Genomic DNA, 20,347 nt, shown 5'->3' on the forward strand with positions numbered 1-20,347 from the left:
GGGAAACACCAATTCAGACAGTGAATTTTTCATCTGAAACCATGGGAGCAGACTTCCCTGGTGGCACAGTGGTTAAGAATCTGCCTGCCAATGCAGGGGACACGGGTTCAATCCCTGGCCCAGGAAGATCTCATATGCCGTGGAGCAACTAAACCCATGCACCACAACTACTGAGCCTGAGCTCTAGAGGCCACGTGCCACAACTACTGAAGCCCATGCGCCCTAGAGCCCGTGCTCCACAACAAGAGAAGCCACCGCAATGAGAAGCCCGTGCACCACAACAAAGAGTAGCCCCCGCTCACTGCAACTAGAGAAAGCCCATGCGCAGCAACGAAGACCCAACGCAGCCAAAAAACCCCCCAAAACAAACAAAAAAACAAAACAAAAGAAAAAAAAAACCCCAAAAAACAAAACAAAAGAAATAAAAAACCAAACCAAACCAAACAAACAAAAAAGCCATGGGAGCCAGAAGATTACAAAATTTTTCAAATGCTAGAAAAAAAGGACCACAAACTGTAAATTTTATATCTGATGAAATTATCCTTCAGGAATGGAGAAGTAAAGAAAACCTCAGATGCAGAAAAACTAAGAATTTGTTGCCAGCAGACCTACCCTTAAAGAACTGGTAGAGGAAACTCTCCAACAGAAAGGAAATAGCAGAAGAAGGCTTGGAACTTCAGAAAGGAAAGAACAACAGAATGGGTAAAAACAGAGTAAATTCATTACACTATCTTTCTTTTCATTAGTTTCTTAAACCATATTTGATGGTTAAATCAAAATTTATAAATCCATCTGTAATAGTGCTCAATGTATATAGAGGAAATACATAAAACAATCATATTTTTAAAGTGGGGGAGGGTAAAGGGACCTATATGAAAGTAAGATTTCAATACTTCATTCTAGTGTTAAAACATTGATACCAGTAGATGGTGATTTTACATATGTATACTGTAATAGAGTAACCACAAAGAAAACTATACCAAGAGATAAACTCAGAAACACTATAAACAAGAACAGAATTCTAAAACTGTTCCATTTACCCACAGGAAGGCAAGAGGAGATAAGAAATTGAGAAACAGGGCTTCCCTGGTGGCGCAGTGGTTGAGAGTCCGCCTGCCGATGCAGGGGACACGGGTTCGTGCCCCGGTCCGGGAAGATCCCACATGTCGCAGAGCGGCTGGGCCCGTGAGCCATGGCCGCTGAGCCTGCGCTTCCGGAGCCTGTGCTCCGCGGTGGGAGAGGCCACAACCGTGAGAGGCCCCCGTACCGCAAAAAAAAAAAAAAGTCAATCTCATCCCACCCTCCACCCCCGAAAAAAAAAAAAAAAAAGAAAAAAAAGAAATTGAGAAACAGAAGGATCAAACAGTAAACAAAAGATGGGAAAATCTGTAAGTTATGTGGCTACTTCCTCAGAGGTGATAGCAGTATAATATAGAACTGCAGTAGTATGCTGTTCAACAAATGTAACTAGATCCCAGGCTTTGCTTTTTAGATTTGTCGGAATTTCAAACAACCTCTAACAACTCTGTAGCTGCTGTTCAGCAACAGGTTCAATTCTGCTCAGTGAAGATGTATTTAAAATACAGGAAACAGAAAATCTTCTAGTCACCTACTATTAACTTCTTTAAGCATTTAAATATTTTCTTGATTATTTTATTATTTTCTTATACACACCTTAATTTTCTATCCTTTATAAATTGATTCTTTTTTTTTTAAAGCAGATTTACATAGACTTTTTTTTTTTTTTTTTTTTTTTGCGTCACGCGGGTCTCTCACTGTTGTGGCCTCTCCCGTTGTGGAGCACAGGCTCTGGACGCGCAGGCTCAGCGGCCATGGCTCACGGGCCTAGCCGCTCCGTGGCATGTGGGATTTTCCCGGACCGGGGCACCAACCCGTGTCCCCTGCATCGGCTGGCGTACTCTCAACCACTGCGCCACCAGGGAAGCCCAGACTTTATTTTTTAATTTAAATTTATTTATTTATTTTTGGCTGTGTTGGGTCTTCGTTTCTGTGTGAGGGCTTTCTCTAGTTGCGGCGAGTGGGGGCCACTTTTCATCGCGGTGCGCGGGCCTCTCACTATCGCGGCCTCTCTTGTTGCGGAGCACAGGCTCCAGATGCGCAGGCTCAGTAGTTGTGGCTCATGGGCCCAGTTGCTCTGCAGCATGTGGGATATTCCCAGGCCAGGGCTCGAACCCATGTGCCCTGCATTGGCAGGCAGATTCTCAACCACTGCGCCACCAGGGAAGCCCTATAACTTGATTCTTAATAGAAATTTTTATGAGTTGTTGGTTTGACATCCTCATTTGTATTTGCATACTCAGGAAAAATTCAGAGGCTTCAGAATGGTGTTTGTTAACAGATAGCTGTTAACAAAATGTAATTTTTAATATGCCTATTGGGGACCTCATATACAGTTTGGCTCTCGATCAAGAGTCCACTATATACATATACAAGAAGTACAAAAGAACAGATCCTCTGCCACAAGATTAGAATCAATGAGCTGAAGTCCTGCTGTATTTTTTACTCCTTTTATTTATTTTTTTGAGGGGGGAGTTGTCTTTGTGTACTTTGTCCCTCAGACTTTTTTCATCCTTCTTTACTGGTGCTCATTTGTTTCCTAGACTTTGGCCTAAGCTGTACCAAGGTAAATACAGGCTCTATCTTTATTTTTTCTATGTCTTCAGTTTATATCATACTTTGACATGTGCTTGCCTCTGTCCTGGTCCAAGCTTCTGGTTCTATCAGCCTGATCCCAAATGACCTCAGGTCTTGGTATGATAATCCCACCATTCCTTCAGAGACCAAGAATATTATTCTTCCTTTTGTGTATTTAAAATTATTGTGATTTTTACCTGTTAGTAATATGTAGATTTTTTTGTTTCAGTAAACTCTGTGAAACTCAAAACGAAAATCATGCCTATTATTATCTCTTGCTATTCCATTAAATGGTATAAAAATTCAAGGAGAGTTATAATTATCAAAGGTCTAAGCAAATGTCATACAAGTAAGATATTATGCGATACATTTTTTCCTGGAAGAAGGAAGTTAATTAGGAAAATGAAAAATTGTTGATTGGAAGAATCTTTTGTGCTGTATTTCATAAAAAAGTACACTGTGTCAATTTGGTAAGATGAGAATGTTCTGGAGGCAGATGGTGATGACGGTTGCACAAAGTAAATGTATTGTACTTAATGTACACTTAAAAATGGTTAAAATGGTAAATCTTGTATTATGTATATATTACCACATAAAAAACATATACCAATAAATTATACTACTTTTAAGGATTCATATTAAAACATACTCCTTCATTTTAAGCTAAGTGACACTCTCATTTCTTAAAATATTCATGTAATAAACATTCTTCAGAAACTCAGTTTGTGTTCTAAATTGTTTAACAGATTTCTTGAGCTTCTCTACTACAGGACCGGCTGGAGAAAGGCACAGAACGTGCGTGGTGTTAGTAAAAGTAAAAACATCTTCTTCAGCCAATGGTATTGGGTCTTCTTGTATACAAAATCATCATACAAAACATGCTTTCAACGAGTTTGAAAAATGGAGTCTCAACTGATGCCTCTAAAACTGGAGATTTAGATTACAAATGGCTCCACAAAACTGAAATCTTGAGGGCAAGGATGTTTTAGTAATTGCGCAATTGCCAGAACCAGGCAATAGATGGCATTTTTGTAGGCACCCAGGGCTTTTGGAATAAAATACCTCGTAAATTCCTACCTTGAATCTCGTCTGTGTGTATAAATCTGAAGCTAGCTCTTTGGTTTTCTCTACTTTCCAGGCTAAATCTCACTACCAGATGTCCAAGTTAATTTTAGTTTGGCATCTTATCTAAAATGATCCTCCAAAATGTGTAGTTGTAGTAATAACAATAATGATAATACCCAAACGATTGACTGACTCTAACATCACAAAGAGAGAAAGTTCTAGGAAGAACCTCGCGGATGGAAGTCTAAAATTGGGAGTCATCATCATTCCATGACAGGAATATTTCAAGTCATGAGTCTAGATGAAAATAAACATGGAAATCAACGTTTAGGGGTACAGAAGCAGAGCATGGCTTGGAATAGTTCTCCAACAAGGAATATCCTATCCTCTTGTGCTTTCACCAGGCTTCACTTTGCCAAAACAGATCTATCCCATTCTTCAGTAACTCGACCTAATTACCACATTTCCTCGATTCTAACTTGTACTTTTTTAGTATTACTATCATTGAAAATCAAAGTCCTGTCCTCCCCTCCCCCTTTTCTCCCTCTCCCCACCCCGGAACACCTGCTATTAAATTGATGGCCCATTTTACAATTGAGAAAATAAATGCACTAGCTACATGTGATTTTGCCTACAGGGTAAAAACTTCCAGCTCTACAGCCTGAAACTTCTCTTGCAAAGGGCTTTTTCAGGTAGCCTACTGGTCGTCCCAAATTTGTGGGAGTAATGGGGAGGAGGGCTAACCCATCACCCCGCCCCCGCCCCTTTTTTTTTCCTTCAGAAAACAGGTTAGACATAAGGCGGCTGTAGCCGCTTGTCTGAAGTCTGTAGCGGAATCACAAACCCAGAGCCAGGTCCTCCTGCACCCAATCCTAAACTGGATTCTTAAACTGACAAAAGTTTGCGATGTCCCCCCTTCAACCCGCTCCGTAGCAGAGACCAGCACAGCTACCCTAGCTATGGAAGGCTTCTGGCCTCACCCTAAGTCCCCAAGGTCAGCGCCCACAGCATATTCTTGCCCCAACCGTCTGACTCTGGCTCTGATCGCTTACGGGTAGTTCTCATCCACTGGAGCAGAGCTGGGAGGTCTGCTGGAGCCACCGTACGGAGTAGCTGCAGTACTGCTTGCCGAGCTGAGCGGAATTCCATGTTGGAGGAAAATGCAGAGCAGGGGAAGCGTTCGCACTGCGCACGCGTAGGCGTAGGCAGAGGCGGGTCCAGACACCTGATTCGATCCAGGGTGGAACCCGCCTCCCTTGGCTGCTAAAGCCCTAAGCCCCGCCCCCTCTTTGGAGTTCTCACTTGCTCCAGGGAATTCCTACACGCAGACATCCCTACACCCTCATCTCTCTTAGCTGGTGGTGCTCAGCCAAGTCATTTTTTCTTAAGGTGGCGCCTGGAGGCTGGACTTCTTTCCTGAGATCGCATCCCTAGAGAGCTCCCTATCTTAATACTAACTTTAATGCCGCAGTTATTGAGCGATAGAAAACGAATGTCAAAAGCCAGTCAAAGCAAAGAAACATCTCAATAAACCCTTTCGGTAAACGCACTGATGGAACGCGGCGGGTGCCCCGGAAGCGGAAGTGTATCCTCTTCATGAAAGGCTGGACTACGCCGAGTGGTGACGTTACCACATTGGGCGGAAGGTTCGGTGGCAGTCATCGGTCTTCCAGCTGGTGGGAGTTGGCGTCGCGGTGCTGGGCGCTGGGACCCTAGTTTATGTGGGGTAGCACCTGTCTGTCTGACCCCCGCTTTCGTTGTTTTCCTCCCACGGCGTGGGGCTTCGCGAAGGACTCCCCGGCCCGTTTGGGTCACGGCTGTAGCGGTGCCTTTTGCGGTAAGTGTCTGCTTTTTCCCGCTCAACACTACCGACTAGCAGCTAGGGGCAGCCCTAACCCTGCTTAGGGGGCTAGACACTGGAGGGAGTCGGCGTCCTTGGCCACCGGCTGTCGTCACCGAGACGGAGGTGCGCTGGCCCTTTTTCATCTCGTGTCTCCCATCAGAAGTTTTATTAAAAGATGCGCTGTGACCCTTTTAAAATTGTCTTCAGATTTACCCGAGCCAAATTAAACGTAAGCAATTGCAGGCTTGACTTTGTTTTGCTGTCGTGATCAAGGATTTATATGTGTCTGCTTCTCCGAAAATCTTTTGACTTGTACCAGATTTTATTTTTCCATGTTAACTTGTGCCTAATTAACACATTGTTCCGCCAATAGTAGGCTTTCAAAAATCAATAAGGGATACCAGTTCAGTGCCATTGACGACTTAAGGTATACTGATGGCTCTTTCCGTAGCATTTGGTGCTGCTAACCATTTCTTGAAGCTCTTTCGCCTATTGGCGTTCTGGATGCTATTATCACCTAGTTCTTTCATATGCTTCATTCAACAAAATATTTACTCATTCTTAGCTATAGTAATACAGAAATTAATGACATGAACCCTGGCATTGAAGAGCTAACAGTACGGTGAGAGAGAGGCACATAAATATACATCACACCAAGATGAGTAATGAGAAATTCTAGTAAGGCATGAAGAGCCATGAGAGCTATGGGAACACAGATGAGAGTGTGCTACTTAGGAGATTTGTGACCCTGAGCAAGTTGTTATTCTGATCTAGCCTCGGTTTCCACCTAATAAGCTTAGTATGAGGATGAAAGATTAGGTAAGGTGTTTGGTACAGTGCCCAGAATACAGCAGTGGTGGTGCCAAAGGGGAGGGGAAATATTTCCCTCAAACCTCTTTCCTTTGATTTTTTGATCTGATCGATTAGTATTTTCCAACCGAATATGAAGTACTGTGCAAAAACATCTTCAAGCCCTCCTTCAAAGAGATTACTCCTGTAACTCCACCTGTCTAGAAATTCTGGACCTGCCACCAGAATACAGTAAGATACCCATTAAGTGGTCGCTTTTCTTTGTTTTCAATTGATTTGCTTCTGAATGCCTTCGGAGAGGGAAAGGGAATTAGTAAAAGTGTCTATCCTTTTGATTATTCTCAGTCTTAGTTAACTCTCTCCTTTTGGTTGGCCCTTCACCATGGCTCTAACCCAAATGCTCTCATCTACTTTCATGGTATTATCCTGGTATGCCAACCATTTCCACATCTTTTTCTCTAGCCTCTGTTTCAAGAAATAGTTATTTAGTTTCTGCAAATTCAATAGGTCCAAAACCAAACTCACTCTCTCTACCTTCCTTTTTTTCCCTTTTTAAATGACATAACGTCCTACGCCCAAAAGTGCATAAAAGCAGGGATTCCTAGTGTATCTTTGAGTTTTGGCCCCATGTTTTAGTTGAATTTTGTGATATTTGTTCAGTTTTTAAAAGGATAATAAAATGAACACTCAATATCCAACCTAGTAGAAGAACATTACAAATAAACTTTAAAGCCCCTTGAATCATTTCTCTATTAACTCTTTTTTTTTTTTTTTTTGCGGTACGCGGGCCTCTCACTGTTGTGGCCTCCCCCGTTGCGGAGCACAGGCTCCGGACGCGCCGGCTCAGCGACCATGGCTCACGGGCCCAGCCGCTCCGCAGCACGTGGGATTTTCCCGGACCGGGACACGAGTCTGTGTCCCCTGCATTGGCAGGCGGACTCTCAACCACTGCACCACCAGGGAAGCCCTCTATATTAACTCTTTAACTTTCAAACCAGCTTCTCTTTTTGCCTTCCATTCATTGGTTAATGGCATCACTAGCCACCTGGTTAGTCAAACTAGAGGCCTTAGAGTCATTTTTGCCTCTGTTTCTCCTTCATTCTCCGTAACCATTTGGTCATTAGGTCCTATAAATTCTGCTTTATGGTTAGCCCTTGGCTTGAGCCCCTTCCCCTCATGTTCTTCAAGCCCACATATCTTGAATAGACTTTTGGAGTATGCTTAGTGTATGTAGTCTTCTTGCTCTCCCTTCAATGTATTTGCTACATTGTCTCTAATTTTTAAATTATAGAACAGATGTTTTATTCTCTTATTTCCCTTGAGGAGTGTTGCTTCATGCAGTGATTATTAACCCTGGCTGCACATCAGTATAGCCAGTGAAGTGTTTCAAAACGTAGGCTTGTTTTGCTCTCCTAATCATGAATTTAGATGAGGCCACTTCCCCCATAATCTTGTGATGTTACCATCCCTAGAGATTTAATTTTTAGCTGACAGGTGTTAGCTGAATGTCACTGAAATTACCCATCGCTTGAGCATATGCCTCATCCCTCCTCATCCATATTTTCAGTCTGTGTTCTTTTCAACTTCAAGGCAAACTATTTCCAAGGAATTCTTTTGACTTTGTTTTAATTTTCCTCTTGGTAACAGTTTACATAAAGATTCTTTTTATGAATGACTTGAGAGCCAAAAAGTATCTTAAAGAATTGATTCCCAGTGTTTTTGAGTTATTATGCATTGTTGCTTATTGAATTTTTGGTATACCTTTTAATATTAAAATGAGTTTTAAATTCGAAAACAATTATTTTAATAAAGAGAATATTTCCTGATACTATTTTGGTGCAAAATAAGACAGGGAAGTCAGTGGTGGTATAATGCATAATTTATCTTCTGAAATTAACAGAGGAGTCTTGTCTTTGTTAACTTGATGTAATTTATTGATTTGGAGTTAGAACTTTTCTCATGCTGGTCCAATTCCTGGAGCACATAGTAGGTGTTTAATGAGTGACTAAAATGAATAAAATTCACAACTCCATCTCAACCTCTAGTATAATATCATTCTAATTCTCACAGAGCATTTTGAAAAATAATTAATTTTCCCCTTAACAAAAAATAATACTTAGTCATTACCAAAAACTTGAAAATTGCAAAAAGATATAAATTAGAAAATAAAAATTACTAGTTATTCACCATCCAAAGGTGACAAATATTATTATTTTCTAAAAGTTTTACTGAAATAAAATTAACATACCATACAGCTCACCTAAAGGGTACAATTCAGTGGTCTTTAGTGTATTTGCAGAGCTGTACAACCATCACCACCATCAATTTTAGAACATTTTCATCACTCCATGAAGAAACTCCATACCCACTAACACTCACTCCTCATTTTCCCCCGTTTCCCAGGCCCTAAGCAACTATTAATCCACTTTTTTTCTTTACAGATTTTTCTCTTCTGGACATTTCATATAAGTAGAATCATGTATGTTCTTTTGTCACTGGTTTCTTTCATTTACCATAATGCTTTCAAGATTCATGCATGTTGCAGCATATGTTAGTACTTCATCTCTTTTTATTATCAAATAATATTCCATTTGGTGGGTATACCACATTTTATTTATCCACTCATCAGTTGAGGGATATTTGGCTTTTTTTCACTTTTTGGCTAGTATGAATAATATTGCTAATGACCATTCAAATACAATTCTTTGTGTGAATGTGTGTCTTCCTTTTTCTCACATGTACCTAGGAGTGGAATTGCTGGGTCATATAGTAACTCTGCATTTAAAATTTTGAGGAATTGCCAGACTTCCAAAGGGCTGTACCATTTTACATTCTCACCAGCAGTGTATGAGGGTCTGATTTCTCCATGTTCTCACCAACAGTTGTTATTATAGCTATCTCAGTGTGGGTCAAGTGGTGCCTGATTGTGCCTTTGATTTACATTTCCTTCGTGGCTAATGCCGTTTTTTGGATATTAGTTTATACAAAATACAATATATGCAGTTTTGTAATCTGGCTTTTGCATATAAGCATATTTTTAGCGTTAGCAAGCATATTTACAAAAGATTTTCCCTCATTTCTTCTTTCCTCTTCATTCCCCCCAAACCATAATTCTTATGACAATTTGCCTAAATTATATGCATAAAAAATAAAATCTATAGGAATGTATTGCAAAGTATTATTGGTGGTTATCAGAGGACAAAAGAGGGGGTAGGGTTAGGGGAATTATATTTCTACCTTTAATGTTTCTGTAATGTTTGAATTTTTATAACAAATGTGTATCCTCTTGTAATCACAAAACATAAAAGTGAATTATTTCTTTAGAGGACTAAGTATATTCAGAATGAAAAAATCTTCCTAAATATAAAGTCATTAACATTATATTAGTTATTCAGATATAATCATTTTACCAAATAAAATACCAATAGTCCACTTTGTTAAATAGTTTACTTTTCTGTGGTTCTAGACTATGAATACATATGCTATGCAGAATTTAAAATATATATATATATATATATATACACACACATACACACATATATATATTTAGTCAGGAAAGCAAGTATTGGTTTGGGCTATTGACTAGTTTATAGAAAAGTATATAATATAGAACTCATTTTTCTAAAGACATTTACTAATAATAGTATATTTGTATATTTAGTTCTTTAGTCTAATATTGATCCAATAAGTTAGTCATTGACTAGGGCTTAGAAGAACTTTTTAATAGGCATTTTCATTATAATAAGATTTGGAATCTCTAATCGTTAGGATCTGTTTGTATAATCTCAGATCGGGCAAGTTTCTGGCAGTATTATTTTTAATTGCTTATGTAGAGAAAAGTGGCTGTTTGGACACTCCAGCTTCTATTGAATAATAACCAGGTACACGTAATTAACACTAAATGTTAAATATTCTGGGGGAGGGATTCCTGGGTAGTGGGACAGTCACTTTAGTAGAGTTCAGAAAATTTCCAGTTTACTCACACTTCAGTTAACGATATAGGGAGAGCCAACTGATATCATTCAAGAAAGGAAGGAAAATAATAGTTAATATACTGTGCACTTGCAGGCAGTTTTATACATATTGTCTCATTTAATCCTCACAACAACCTTTCAGGGTAACTACCTTGATAATGGTATTATCTCCATTTTGCAGGTGAGGAAAGTGAGGCTCAGAGAGATTAAGTAATTTGCCCGGAGTAACCCAGCCAGTCCTTTTGGAGCCAGGACTCCAAAGCCCATGCTCTTTCCAGTACTTCACACTGCAGCAGGTAAGTATGATACTTGGCCCTGTGCTTACCTTATTTAGGGCACCCCAAACTTGAGACTGTTTCCATCACCTCACAATCCAACTCTTAGCCAGACTCCTGTTAGAAGAACATGTGATGGGCCAAGATCAGTCCTTGCACGTCCTGATTGCAGTGGTACTTATCAGTTCTTTCTGGACATTACAGTTATTACTCTTCTATGAAGAGGAATGTGCATCTTTGCTTTCAAAATATGATTTCCTTTCTTGTAGTATAGCAGCAAAATTCATACCAGGAGTTCGCCAGGAGGCGTATTCAACCGTATCGTCTAAAGCATCCATCATTCATACTCTAGGACCTAAGGCTCTGTATCCAAGGGACTGTAGGAAGTCATTATGCTTTTTTTGTAGGGAATGGCTGTTCCATTCCTTCACCTGCTTATATGGTAAAATTGTTGTGAGGGTGGAATGAGAGAATAGATGTTAAACTATATGAAGTACTATATAGTAATCCCTTACCTTTCCAACAGCCCCATCTAAGTAGAGATTCTTCTTTTGTGAAACTCTAGTACAGGTATACACATAATTACTTCTATAAATCTTTTCAGTTAGCAGAGAGAATTTTGAGTGAGGGTGCTTAAACAGTAAATTATTCCAATTTGAGATATAGGGTTAGCTATTAACATTAAAAAAGATATTTTGTATTTTAGTGTGCATATTAGAACAAGGCTTAATTTTTAAGAATCTTGTTGGAAATTCTGAAAAGTTATAATAAATAAGGCAAATGAATACTAATTGTACAATTATCAATTATCTAGGTCATTGATTTTTTTTTGATTTGTCATGTTATCTTCATTGGTTTATTTTAGTGGTCTTTTGAGAGATATTTGTAAGGCCTTTCATGACTTTGGTTCCCTAGTCTTGCTTTTTCTCTAAGGTCTTAAATACATCATTCATCCATAAGGTTCATTTTTACTAAAGGCTTACTACATAGGCTGAAGATAAATAAAGCATTGAGCCACAGAAGAGAGCAAAAGAGGCAAAAATCCCTGCCCTCATGCAACTTACGTTTCAGTTGAGGGAGCTAGACTGCAAATAATATACAGTTGACCCTTGACGACAAGGGTTGGAACTGCGTGGGTAGACTTATGTGCAGATTTTTTTCAGTATAGTACCCGTATTTTCATTTTACAGACTTTTAAATTAAGTGTGGGGATAAGTTTGTGTTCAATTAGAGATCACAATATGTGGAATCATAAGAACTAGGATTTGAGTCAATTCTATCCAAACTGTTTCAGCTTTCTGCCTTTGGGTGAGTCAGTTTCTTTGTTTTTGAGGCACAGATAGCAGTGCGTGGATTTTCTGTGGAAGGGGTCGGTGCCACTAACCTCCCTTTGTTCAGGGGTTAGCTGTAAGTAAATCATGTTAGTTGGTAAGAAAACAATGAGAGAAAATGAAGAGAAGGGAGGCTGCAGTTTTAAACAAGTGATGAGGGAAGGCCTCATTGAGAAGTTGCATCTGGACAACAGCAGTCCGACAGAGTTGCATCTGGACAACAGCAGTCCGACAGAGATGAGGGAGGGAGCCATATAGTTAACCAAAGTATGAGCATGCCAGCTGGTACTAAGGCCCTGAGGTGGAAATGTGTAGCAACAGCAGCAAGTAACAGAATCCTCTGGGGAGGGTGAGGAGAGTGCCTTACAGTCCATTCTGAGGACTTCACCTCTGCGTGAAATGGGAAGTCGTTGAGGTTTTGAACGGAATTTTAATACCAGAGTTTTCAGAAACACATCCTTGGAAATTGCAGGGGAAACACTGTATTAATAAAAGGTATTATTAGATATTATTCCCCTGCTGAAGTGTAGGTTTTTGTAATCAGGCAAATATATTTTAAAATATGCTACCAATAAGTACTTTATATTTTAAGATATTTTAAAATATGCTACCAATAAGTACTTACGTAGGAAAAATGTATTGGAAAACTTCACAGAATTTTTTTAATTTTTAATTTAAAAGAGCCAGTCAACATGGGAAGATAAGAGTTAACTGGTGTAGCTTTTTAAAATGGAGGATGAAAAAATTAAGTAAAATAGAGGATGATCTGTTTATGACATGATCTCTAAAAAAGCTAATTGTGGTGTCATAATTAGGATTATATTACTCCTGGTAATGCAATGGTAAAGGAGATAAACTGAAACATCTATCAGATAACTGAATCTTATCTCTTACCTGAAGAATATTTACTTATGCGATAATAATTTGGTATAATGAGTATGGGATAAGAAGTTAAAAGTTCTGGATTTTTTCTACGAAGTGGTTGCTCTTCCAGCTTATGTAACCATGTAAGTGTATTATGGTAAGTACATTTTTTCAGTTCCATCAGGTATTTCTAGTCAGCAGTCTGGCAGGCTTGAGACCCAGGAAAAGCTGATTTTGAGTCTGAAGGCAGAAGAAAGCCTATGTCCCAGTTAGAAGGCAGTCAGGCAGAGGAATTCCTAGATTCACTTTATTTTGCTGCTATTCATGTGCCTTGTCTTGCTAGCTAGTAGGTAAGCAACTTGAGGGCAGGAAATACCAGTCATATTTGCTTGCTTACCATCCATGAGTCCTTGCATCCTGACTTACATGTAATAGGTACATCTACCTATTTTATAAAACCGTAACATTTTAGAGCTGGAAGGGGCCTTAGAGTTTTAGAGTTGGGGAATCAAGAACAGCTTTTTAATAATACACCTCTTTCCTAACTTTTTAGAAGAATGAAATGAGATAATGCAATGTGCATGAAAAGTTAAGTGATTTACTAATTTTAAAACTTTTTTTTTTTTCACTTAAAGCATAAATCAAAATAGTTGTCCTTTAATTAGACAATATTCCTGGGTGGAGATTTCACCTTTTTCTTCCTTTGTTTTTCTCACCCTTTTCTTCATTAAAAAATGTACGTAACACATCAGTCAGTTATTCATATTTACAAGTATGTCCAAAATGAATACATTTAATTTGAGATGTCATCATTTCTTCAAAGCATATTATCTGACATGTTAAATTTGCTGATTCATACAGAAGATTCCAGTTAGGTATTCAAATATAAGGCATCATAACCAAGTGGTAGCTTCAGCTTCTGGACCTGACAGTATTGAAGATGCAGGTTGAGGCTATAGAACTTGAAGTTACAGTATCTAAACACTAGAGTACTTTAATTTGAACTTACTCTTCTTTAGAAGTCTTCAGTTATGGGAACTGGTGTTGATTGTTTATAGATGTTTTAATTTTTTTCCTTCCTAGAGTTTCTTGTAATCACGTCTTAAAGTCTTCAGGATGGTACTAGCAGACCTTGGACGAAAAATAACATCAGCATTACGCTCATTGAGCAATGCCACCATTATCAATGAAGAGGTATGTAAAATATGTAAAATACATGTGATTGTACATCATCACTAGCATTGGAGATGGATGATTAGTAATCTCTATGTAAATACCAGTAGATAAAACCCAGAAATGGATACACTAGATATAGTTTTTTATTGAGAAATCAACTGTCTTAATTTCAACTTTCAGTAATGAATTACCCCCCCAAAAAACAAAACAAAAACCACCTTAACTTACATGTAATAATGATGTACGTTTTATATTTTGAAAATGGCTTAGACCTGGAAATATATTTTTGCTTTCTCTCTTGACATAGGCCTAAAACTTTAGTATCCTGCTTCTTCTTGGCTAGGCATGCATGTATCTGACCTTTTCTCCTTGACTTTTATTTAGCATTCTTATAAAAGGCTAGTATTTCCATCTTGGCTACTGTGATTCATTTCCTCTGTAATCCTCATTCATTTGTTTTGGAAATTTTGTAAGCTGACTCCTTATATGGTATCTGAAATACTTTTCCTCCAGGTTTTATTATTTTAAGTTTAAGGTATTTCTTTCTCCCATTTTTTTCTCCACACATTGTATCTTAATGGTTTGTCAACTGAAAAAAGAAGATTATAGTATACTTTATATTTTGTGGTACCAATGGGAAAGTACTGAATTTGGTTTTAGAAGACCTTGTTTAGCATCCCACTAAACAAATGGTAGAGATTTGAGCAAGTCAGCTTCAGATTTCTTAATGTATAAAATGAGAAAATAGCATTTACCTTTCAAGATGATTTTAAGGATCAAATGAAATAATAGATAAAAAGTACTTTCTAACTTGGAGGTTTAAAAAAATTCTAAGATAGAATTTGATATCAACACTTTAATAAGCTAATGGAATTAAATAATATGGGGACCATCTTTGAGCTCAGCTAGTCCAGCCTCTCATTTAACAGCAACGGAAAGTCAGTTTCACATGTTTATTTATTGGAAGAACCAGGATTAGAATCTTGTTTCTAATTCCTGTTTTTATAATTTTCCTAATTCCAAGGCTTTTTCTAATAATTATTATTAAGTAATAAATCATAATTTAAACCATTGTTTAGCCTTTGAAATTCTGAACAAATAAAACAACAGCTTTCCAAACAGTTTTCCCTGTTGCATAACCCTTATAGTGTTTGTGTTTATGGTAGGAAAAAAAAAAAAAAAAAAGAAACCAGGGAGAAGATGTTGGTGGGAAGAAAAATAACAGATGTTGCTTGAATTGGCAGTTGTTTCTCTGTTCTTGGTACTGTGCTACTAGGGAATTAACAAGGAGAAATCCCTGTAATAAGAGATCAGTTCCATTTTTATCAATCCCTTTAATGAGGGATAGAGAAATCTGATAAGCCGCTATATGACATATGACCGAAGTTGATGATGAGAATTCATTCAAGATGTAACTGAGGGGCTTCCCTGGTGGCGCAGTGGTTGAGAGTCCGCCTGCCGATGCAGGGGACACGGGTTCGTGCCCCGGTCCGGGAAGATCCCACATGCTGCGGAGTGGCTGGGCCTGTGAGCCATGGCCGCTGAGCCTGCGTGTCCGGAGCCTGTGCTCCGCAACGGGAGAGGCCACAGCAGTGAGAGGCCCGCGTACCGCAAAAACAAAAACAAAAGCAAAAAAGAAGTAATTGAGGGCCTACATTTTTGCAAACATTTTTGCTGGCACCAGGACTATAGCAGTAAACAAAGTAGACTAAAATTCCTGTTCTCATGGAGCTTACATTCTAATCTGTAAACACTTACTTCCATGAGCAGCTAAGGGCTCATCTCTTTTAGAGATTTTATAGATTGTGACCATTTAACCACAGTGCCTTGCACCTCAACAAATATGTGATGATAGTGAGTTATTAATGGAGGATAGTTTCCTTTTCAACTTTGTTCCTCTGCTCTGAGTGGTAGTAGTAAGGCTGCTAGGTGAAACTGAGTCATTTTCTTTTGTCACATTTTCCTCCATGATAGTCCAGTTAAGCAGATGTTGTGAATATACAGTGCTGCATATCAGCAACAGGAATTCAATGACTTAGAAAACTTCAATGGCAACATGTATTGCGTAGTAACTTTTTGGCTTGTATATCGTCTTTACTATTATTACTTTAGCATAGGGATAAAATTGTGACGGTTAATACATGGTTGAATAAAACGAAATGGAATGTCTTTTTTTTTGGCCATGCTGCATGGCTTGTGGGATCTTAGTTCCCCTACCAAGGATCGAACCCCTGCCCCCTGCAGTGGAAGCTCAGAGTCCTAACCACTGGACCATCAGGGAATTCCCTGAAATGTCTTATTTTGACAAAATGACTAGACATTTAATAAGATTCTCTCTCAAAGACTAACTGAAAACCTTTCCGCCCCCCAATGGTATAGTATTGTTTTTATTAATATTAAGTTATGGTAGTATATGATGACTGGGCAATCATTGTTTTTGTATGGTTGAAATGATACAATGGGCGTTTTAAGTTTTTATTTATTTACTTGCAGGTATTAAATGCTATGCTAAAAGAAGTATGTACAGCATTATTGGAAGCAGATGTTAATATTAAACTAGTGAAGCAACTAAGAGAAAATGTAAAGTAAGTTAAATTAATCAAGTAAAAAACAGGCAAAACTAAATATAGTTTACTGGGATGAGGAGCTAACTAGAAAAGTCTGCCATATTTTGAAATGTTTTTGCTATACAGCACTGGGAAATAACAGAACTCATATGTTGGAAGACTTTGTTTATAGTACATTTCCATTATGATGGTTCAAAGAATAAACTACATGTGGCTTTCATTTAATTATGGATTTCTTTCCATTCTACTACTCCTTTATCTGAATGGATTCAATCGTATACTATATAGTATTTTAATAGAAAAGCCTGTTAACAATTTAGATTCGTCATAGAAAAGTGGTGCCATTTTAATCCTCTTCAGACTAAAGATGACATTAATCAGCCTCCTTCATTATTGGAGAATTGTATTCTTTTTTGTCCCCTTTTGGTTTCTCTGTCCATATTTGAATAAAGGAGTAACGTGTGTGGTCTCAGTTATTGTGTTAATTAGGAGGGGCACTGACTGGGACAGGGCACATAGAATAATTGAGGGCATCTCAGTTAGCTGCCTGAATCCTAGCCCTTCTCGCGCTCAAGCCATTCCTCCTTTTCATATTGTCAGACTGGGTACTAAATAGAGAACTACTAGCATTTAAGCATTTAGACTACAGGAAGTAGTCTTATTTTCTGGTAGGTGTAAACATGTATAAATTCTGTATGCTGCCAAAAAAATAAAATCAGTACTTTACAGTAATATGAGGACAAATTAATATTTGGACTTTCAAAAGAAAGCCTTGAAAAACTAACAAAAGTCTTGCATCTAACATTTCATGGTAAATTCTTTATGGTATGGACTTATGACTCTGTAGTAATTTTATGCATGTTAATTAGAAGACTATTAATATGAATGATTGAATATTCTTACATTCTTTGGGACAAAAGCTAATTTTTTTTTAGAGTGTCTTAACTGACTTTTCCCCCTTCTACCCTCAAAAACCATCATCATGAAGGTCTGCAATTGATCTTGAAGAGATGGCATCTGGTCTTAACAAAAGAAAAATGATTCAGCACGCAGTATTTAAAGAACTTGTGAAGGTAAAAGTATATCTAGCTTGTGCTGTGATTTTCTGTAGACTCACTACATTAGCACTGCAAACAGTAATACTATTTCAGAATACTTTTTTGTGTTTTTATAGAATATTTATCTGTATTAAAAATATTAATTGAAGGATTATTAACTTTTCTGAAGTGGCTTATTTTTATCATAGGCTTTCCTGAATACAAAATTCTGAGTACAGATATGAAGGCCAGTATTACTCCTGCAAAAAAATGCCAAAGCCAAGTCACAAAAAGTAAAACTTCACTATATATTAATTGATGGAAGAGCCTCTCTGAGTTTATCCTCTTTTAATATCAAGTTTTGCCTATTGAGTGTCCTGCTTTGGTACAGAAAGTCAATCTTGGCAAGAGTTCTTTTCTACACTTCATTGTGTCAAAAATTCCCTTTGAAAAGATCAGATATCCCTATTCTTGCCTAGATTTTAAGCAATTTTGAATTAGTGAAGTTTTATTTTGCAAGTTGTAAATATAGCCTGTTGCCCTGTTCCACCTTAGAATTGATATTGCTGCTGCTGTTGTGAAAATTATGATGAGAATCTTAGAGCTTTAGAAAATATGTTTGAGTCCAGTCATAGGGGAAAAAAAGAAAGGAACTAAAAAAAATTTTTTAAGAGCAACAGGTATCTGCTAGTGGTCTCGAGTATTTTTCCCTATATTGTGGGAATAGTTTCACTTACTCCTTTGGTTCTAGCAGGGCTGATTGGTACTTTGAAAAATTCTGGTACCTCGGATGGTTGTGTCATTTCAGTTTAGTCCTGTAGACTAATTAATTTAGAAAGAAATTCAGGAACTTTCCCTCATGGCGCAGTGGTTAAGAATCAGACACGGGTTTGAGCCCTGGTCTGGGAAGCTCCCACCTGCCGCGGGGCAACTAAGCCCGTGAGCCACAACTACTGAGCCTGTGCTTTAGAGCCCACGAGACATAACTACTGAGCCCACGTGCCACAACTACTGAAGCCCACTTGCCTATAGGCCTTCTCCGCAATGAGGGAAGCCACTGCAGTGAGAAGCCCGCGCACCCCAGGGAAGAGTAGCCCCTGATCGCCTCAACTAGAGAAAGCCTGCACGCAGCAACAAAGACCCAGTGCATCCAAAAATAAATAAATATATTTATTAAAAAAAAAAAAATTCAGAACCTAAAAGAGGTCAGGAAATTTATCCAGTTTTCCTTCTCAGTTTGCAGTTGAGAAAAGTAAGACAGTTAGTGGTAGACCCAGGTCTGATCTCCAAACCCCTCACAATATTTCCAGATTGTTTTTCATCTAACACCTGAGGTCAGCACAGGGTGAGTGAACATTTTTATTTTTAGGGGTTGGAATCTTTCGGCAATTCTGGACCATTAAGTGCTTTGTTAAGATGGCTTTACGGAGTACCTACTTTATTCCAGGCAGTATGCCAAATACTGCTGATAACAAAGATGAAAAAGAGTGGGCCTTATACTCAGAAGCTCATGGTCTAGGGCAGTGGTGTACAAAGCAAGGCCAAAACTGTTTTCATAATAACACTAAGACATTATTTGTGTTTTTTCAGCCTTCTTTACTGCAAAAGCAATGGTGGGTAAAACCACTGGGTAAAACTCCCTAGCATGAATCAAGGCAGTGGTACCAAACTATACTAGTAGTCATTGAACTCTTTCCTCCTACACACTTGCAGTGAAAAAAAAAAAAAAGCCAGTTTCATTTAAGAATGTCTCTGATGGAGCAGTAGAGATTATTAGTAGTATTAAATCTTGACCCTTGAATACACATGTGTTTATAAGATTTTGTGTGATGAAATGGGAAGTATGCAGAAAGCCCTGTTGCTGTGTACTGAAATTTGATGGTTGTCTTGAGGAAAGCAAATGTGTAATTGTTTGATTGCAAGCTGAACTAGCCACTTCTTTCATAGAATGCCATTTTTACAGGAATGAACAACAGACATAATCTGTGGTTATTTACACTTGGGCCTTTGGCAGATATTTTCTCCAAAGTAAATAAAGTGAGCTTGTCACTTTAAGGCAAATAACTAACAGTATTATAGCCAGTGATGAAATTCCAGCTTTCAGGTGAAAACTAGAAGCTTGAGTCTCCACCATGAGTGTCACAGTGTCCCAATATTTAACTTTTCTGGTGAGATCAGTATTGATATTAATAAATAAAATGTTTTGATGTTGTATAGTGAAATGTGTCAACAATGGAAGAGCTGCCTGAGTGAACCAATATTCTCTAAGTGACTAATGTATGATGTTACAAAAGCATGCACCAGGATAAGATCGATTCAAAGTCCAAGATAGAATAACAGATTTTAATGTAATATAGAGTATGAAAGTTCAGTACTGCTGTTCTAGGATGTAGCAGGAAGATAAGATATATTTATTTTAAAAAATCATTATTCAATAAAACTTATACGTTGCAAATAGTAGGTTCATAGAGAGCTGAGTGATTCTGCCATGGGATATAGAGAATGGAGGTGAATATGGGGCCGCATTAGTGTTCTGAAAGGATCTAGGAGGAAGGGCAGTGGATTTATGTTTAAGATAGATTTTGTTAATTTCAGCCCTGTGCCTGGGAGGGAGATCACAAAATGTGTTTTCTTTTCCTCCCTTTTCTACCACATGGCTTTCCTTGAAATTCACGTATAATATGGATTATGTAACCTTTATGGTATCATCTAGCATGGGCTCAGCAAATTTCTCTTAAGAACAAATAGTT

The 20,347-nt window shown here is 38.2% G+C and overlaps 2 protein-coding genes across 3 annotated transcripts in view; one reads left to right on the forward strand and one right to left on the reverse strand.

Moving 5' to 3' along the window:
• LOC103089565 (uncharacterized) overlaps positions 1-5,178 on the reverse strand; it is a 25,722-nt gene extending 20,544 nt beyond the window's left edge. The window contains exon 1 of the mRNA XM_007464813.1: positions 4,773-5,178. Within this exon, the coding sequence (XP_007464875.1) occupies positions 4,773-4,869 (97 nt within the window). The 5' untranslated portion in view covers positions 4,870-5,178. The remainder of the gene's footprint in view (positions 1-4,772) is intronic.
• Positions 5,179-5,271: 93 nt separating this feature from the next.
• Positions 5,272-20,347, forward strand: part of SRP54 (signal recognition particle 54) — a 44,435-nt gene continuing 29,359 nt past the window's right edge. Inside the window, exons 1-4 of one of the 2 annotated variants that reach the window (XM_007464815.1) lie at positions 5,272-5,557; positions 13,901-14,011; positions 16,487-16,578; positions 17,549-17,633. In XM_007464815.1, the coding sequence (XP_007464877.1) occupies positions 13,934-14,011; positions 16,487-16,578; positions 17,549-17,633 (255 nt within the window). In that variant the 5' untranslated portion in view covers positions 5,272-5,557; positions 13,901-13,933. The remainder of the gene's footprint in view (positions 5,558-13,900; positions 14,012-16,486; positions 16,579-17,548; positions 17,634-20,347) is intronic. The other variant, XM_007464816.1, reaches the window with a different exon arrangement.

Source organism: Lipotes vexillifer, unplaced genomic scaffold, assembly GCF_000442215.2.
Source record: "Lipotes vexillifer unplaced genomic scaffold, Lipotes_vexillifer_v1.1 scaffold324, whole genome shotgun sequence".
Classification (NCBI taxonomy): Eukaryota; Metazoa; Chordata; class Mammalia; order Artiodactyla; family Lipotidae; genus Lipotes; species Lipotes vexillifer.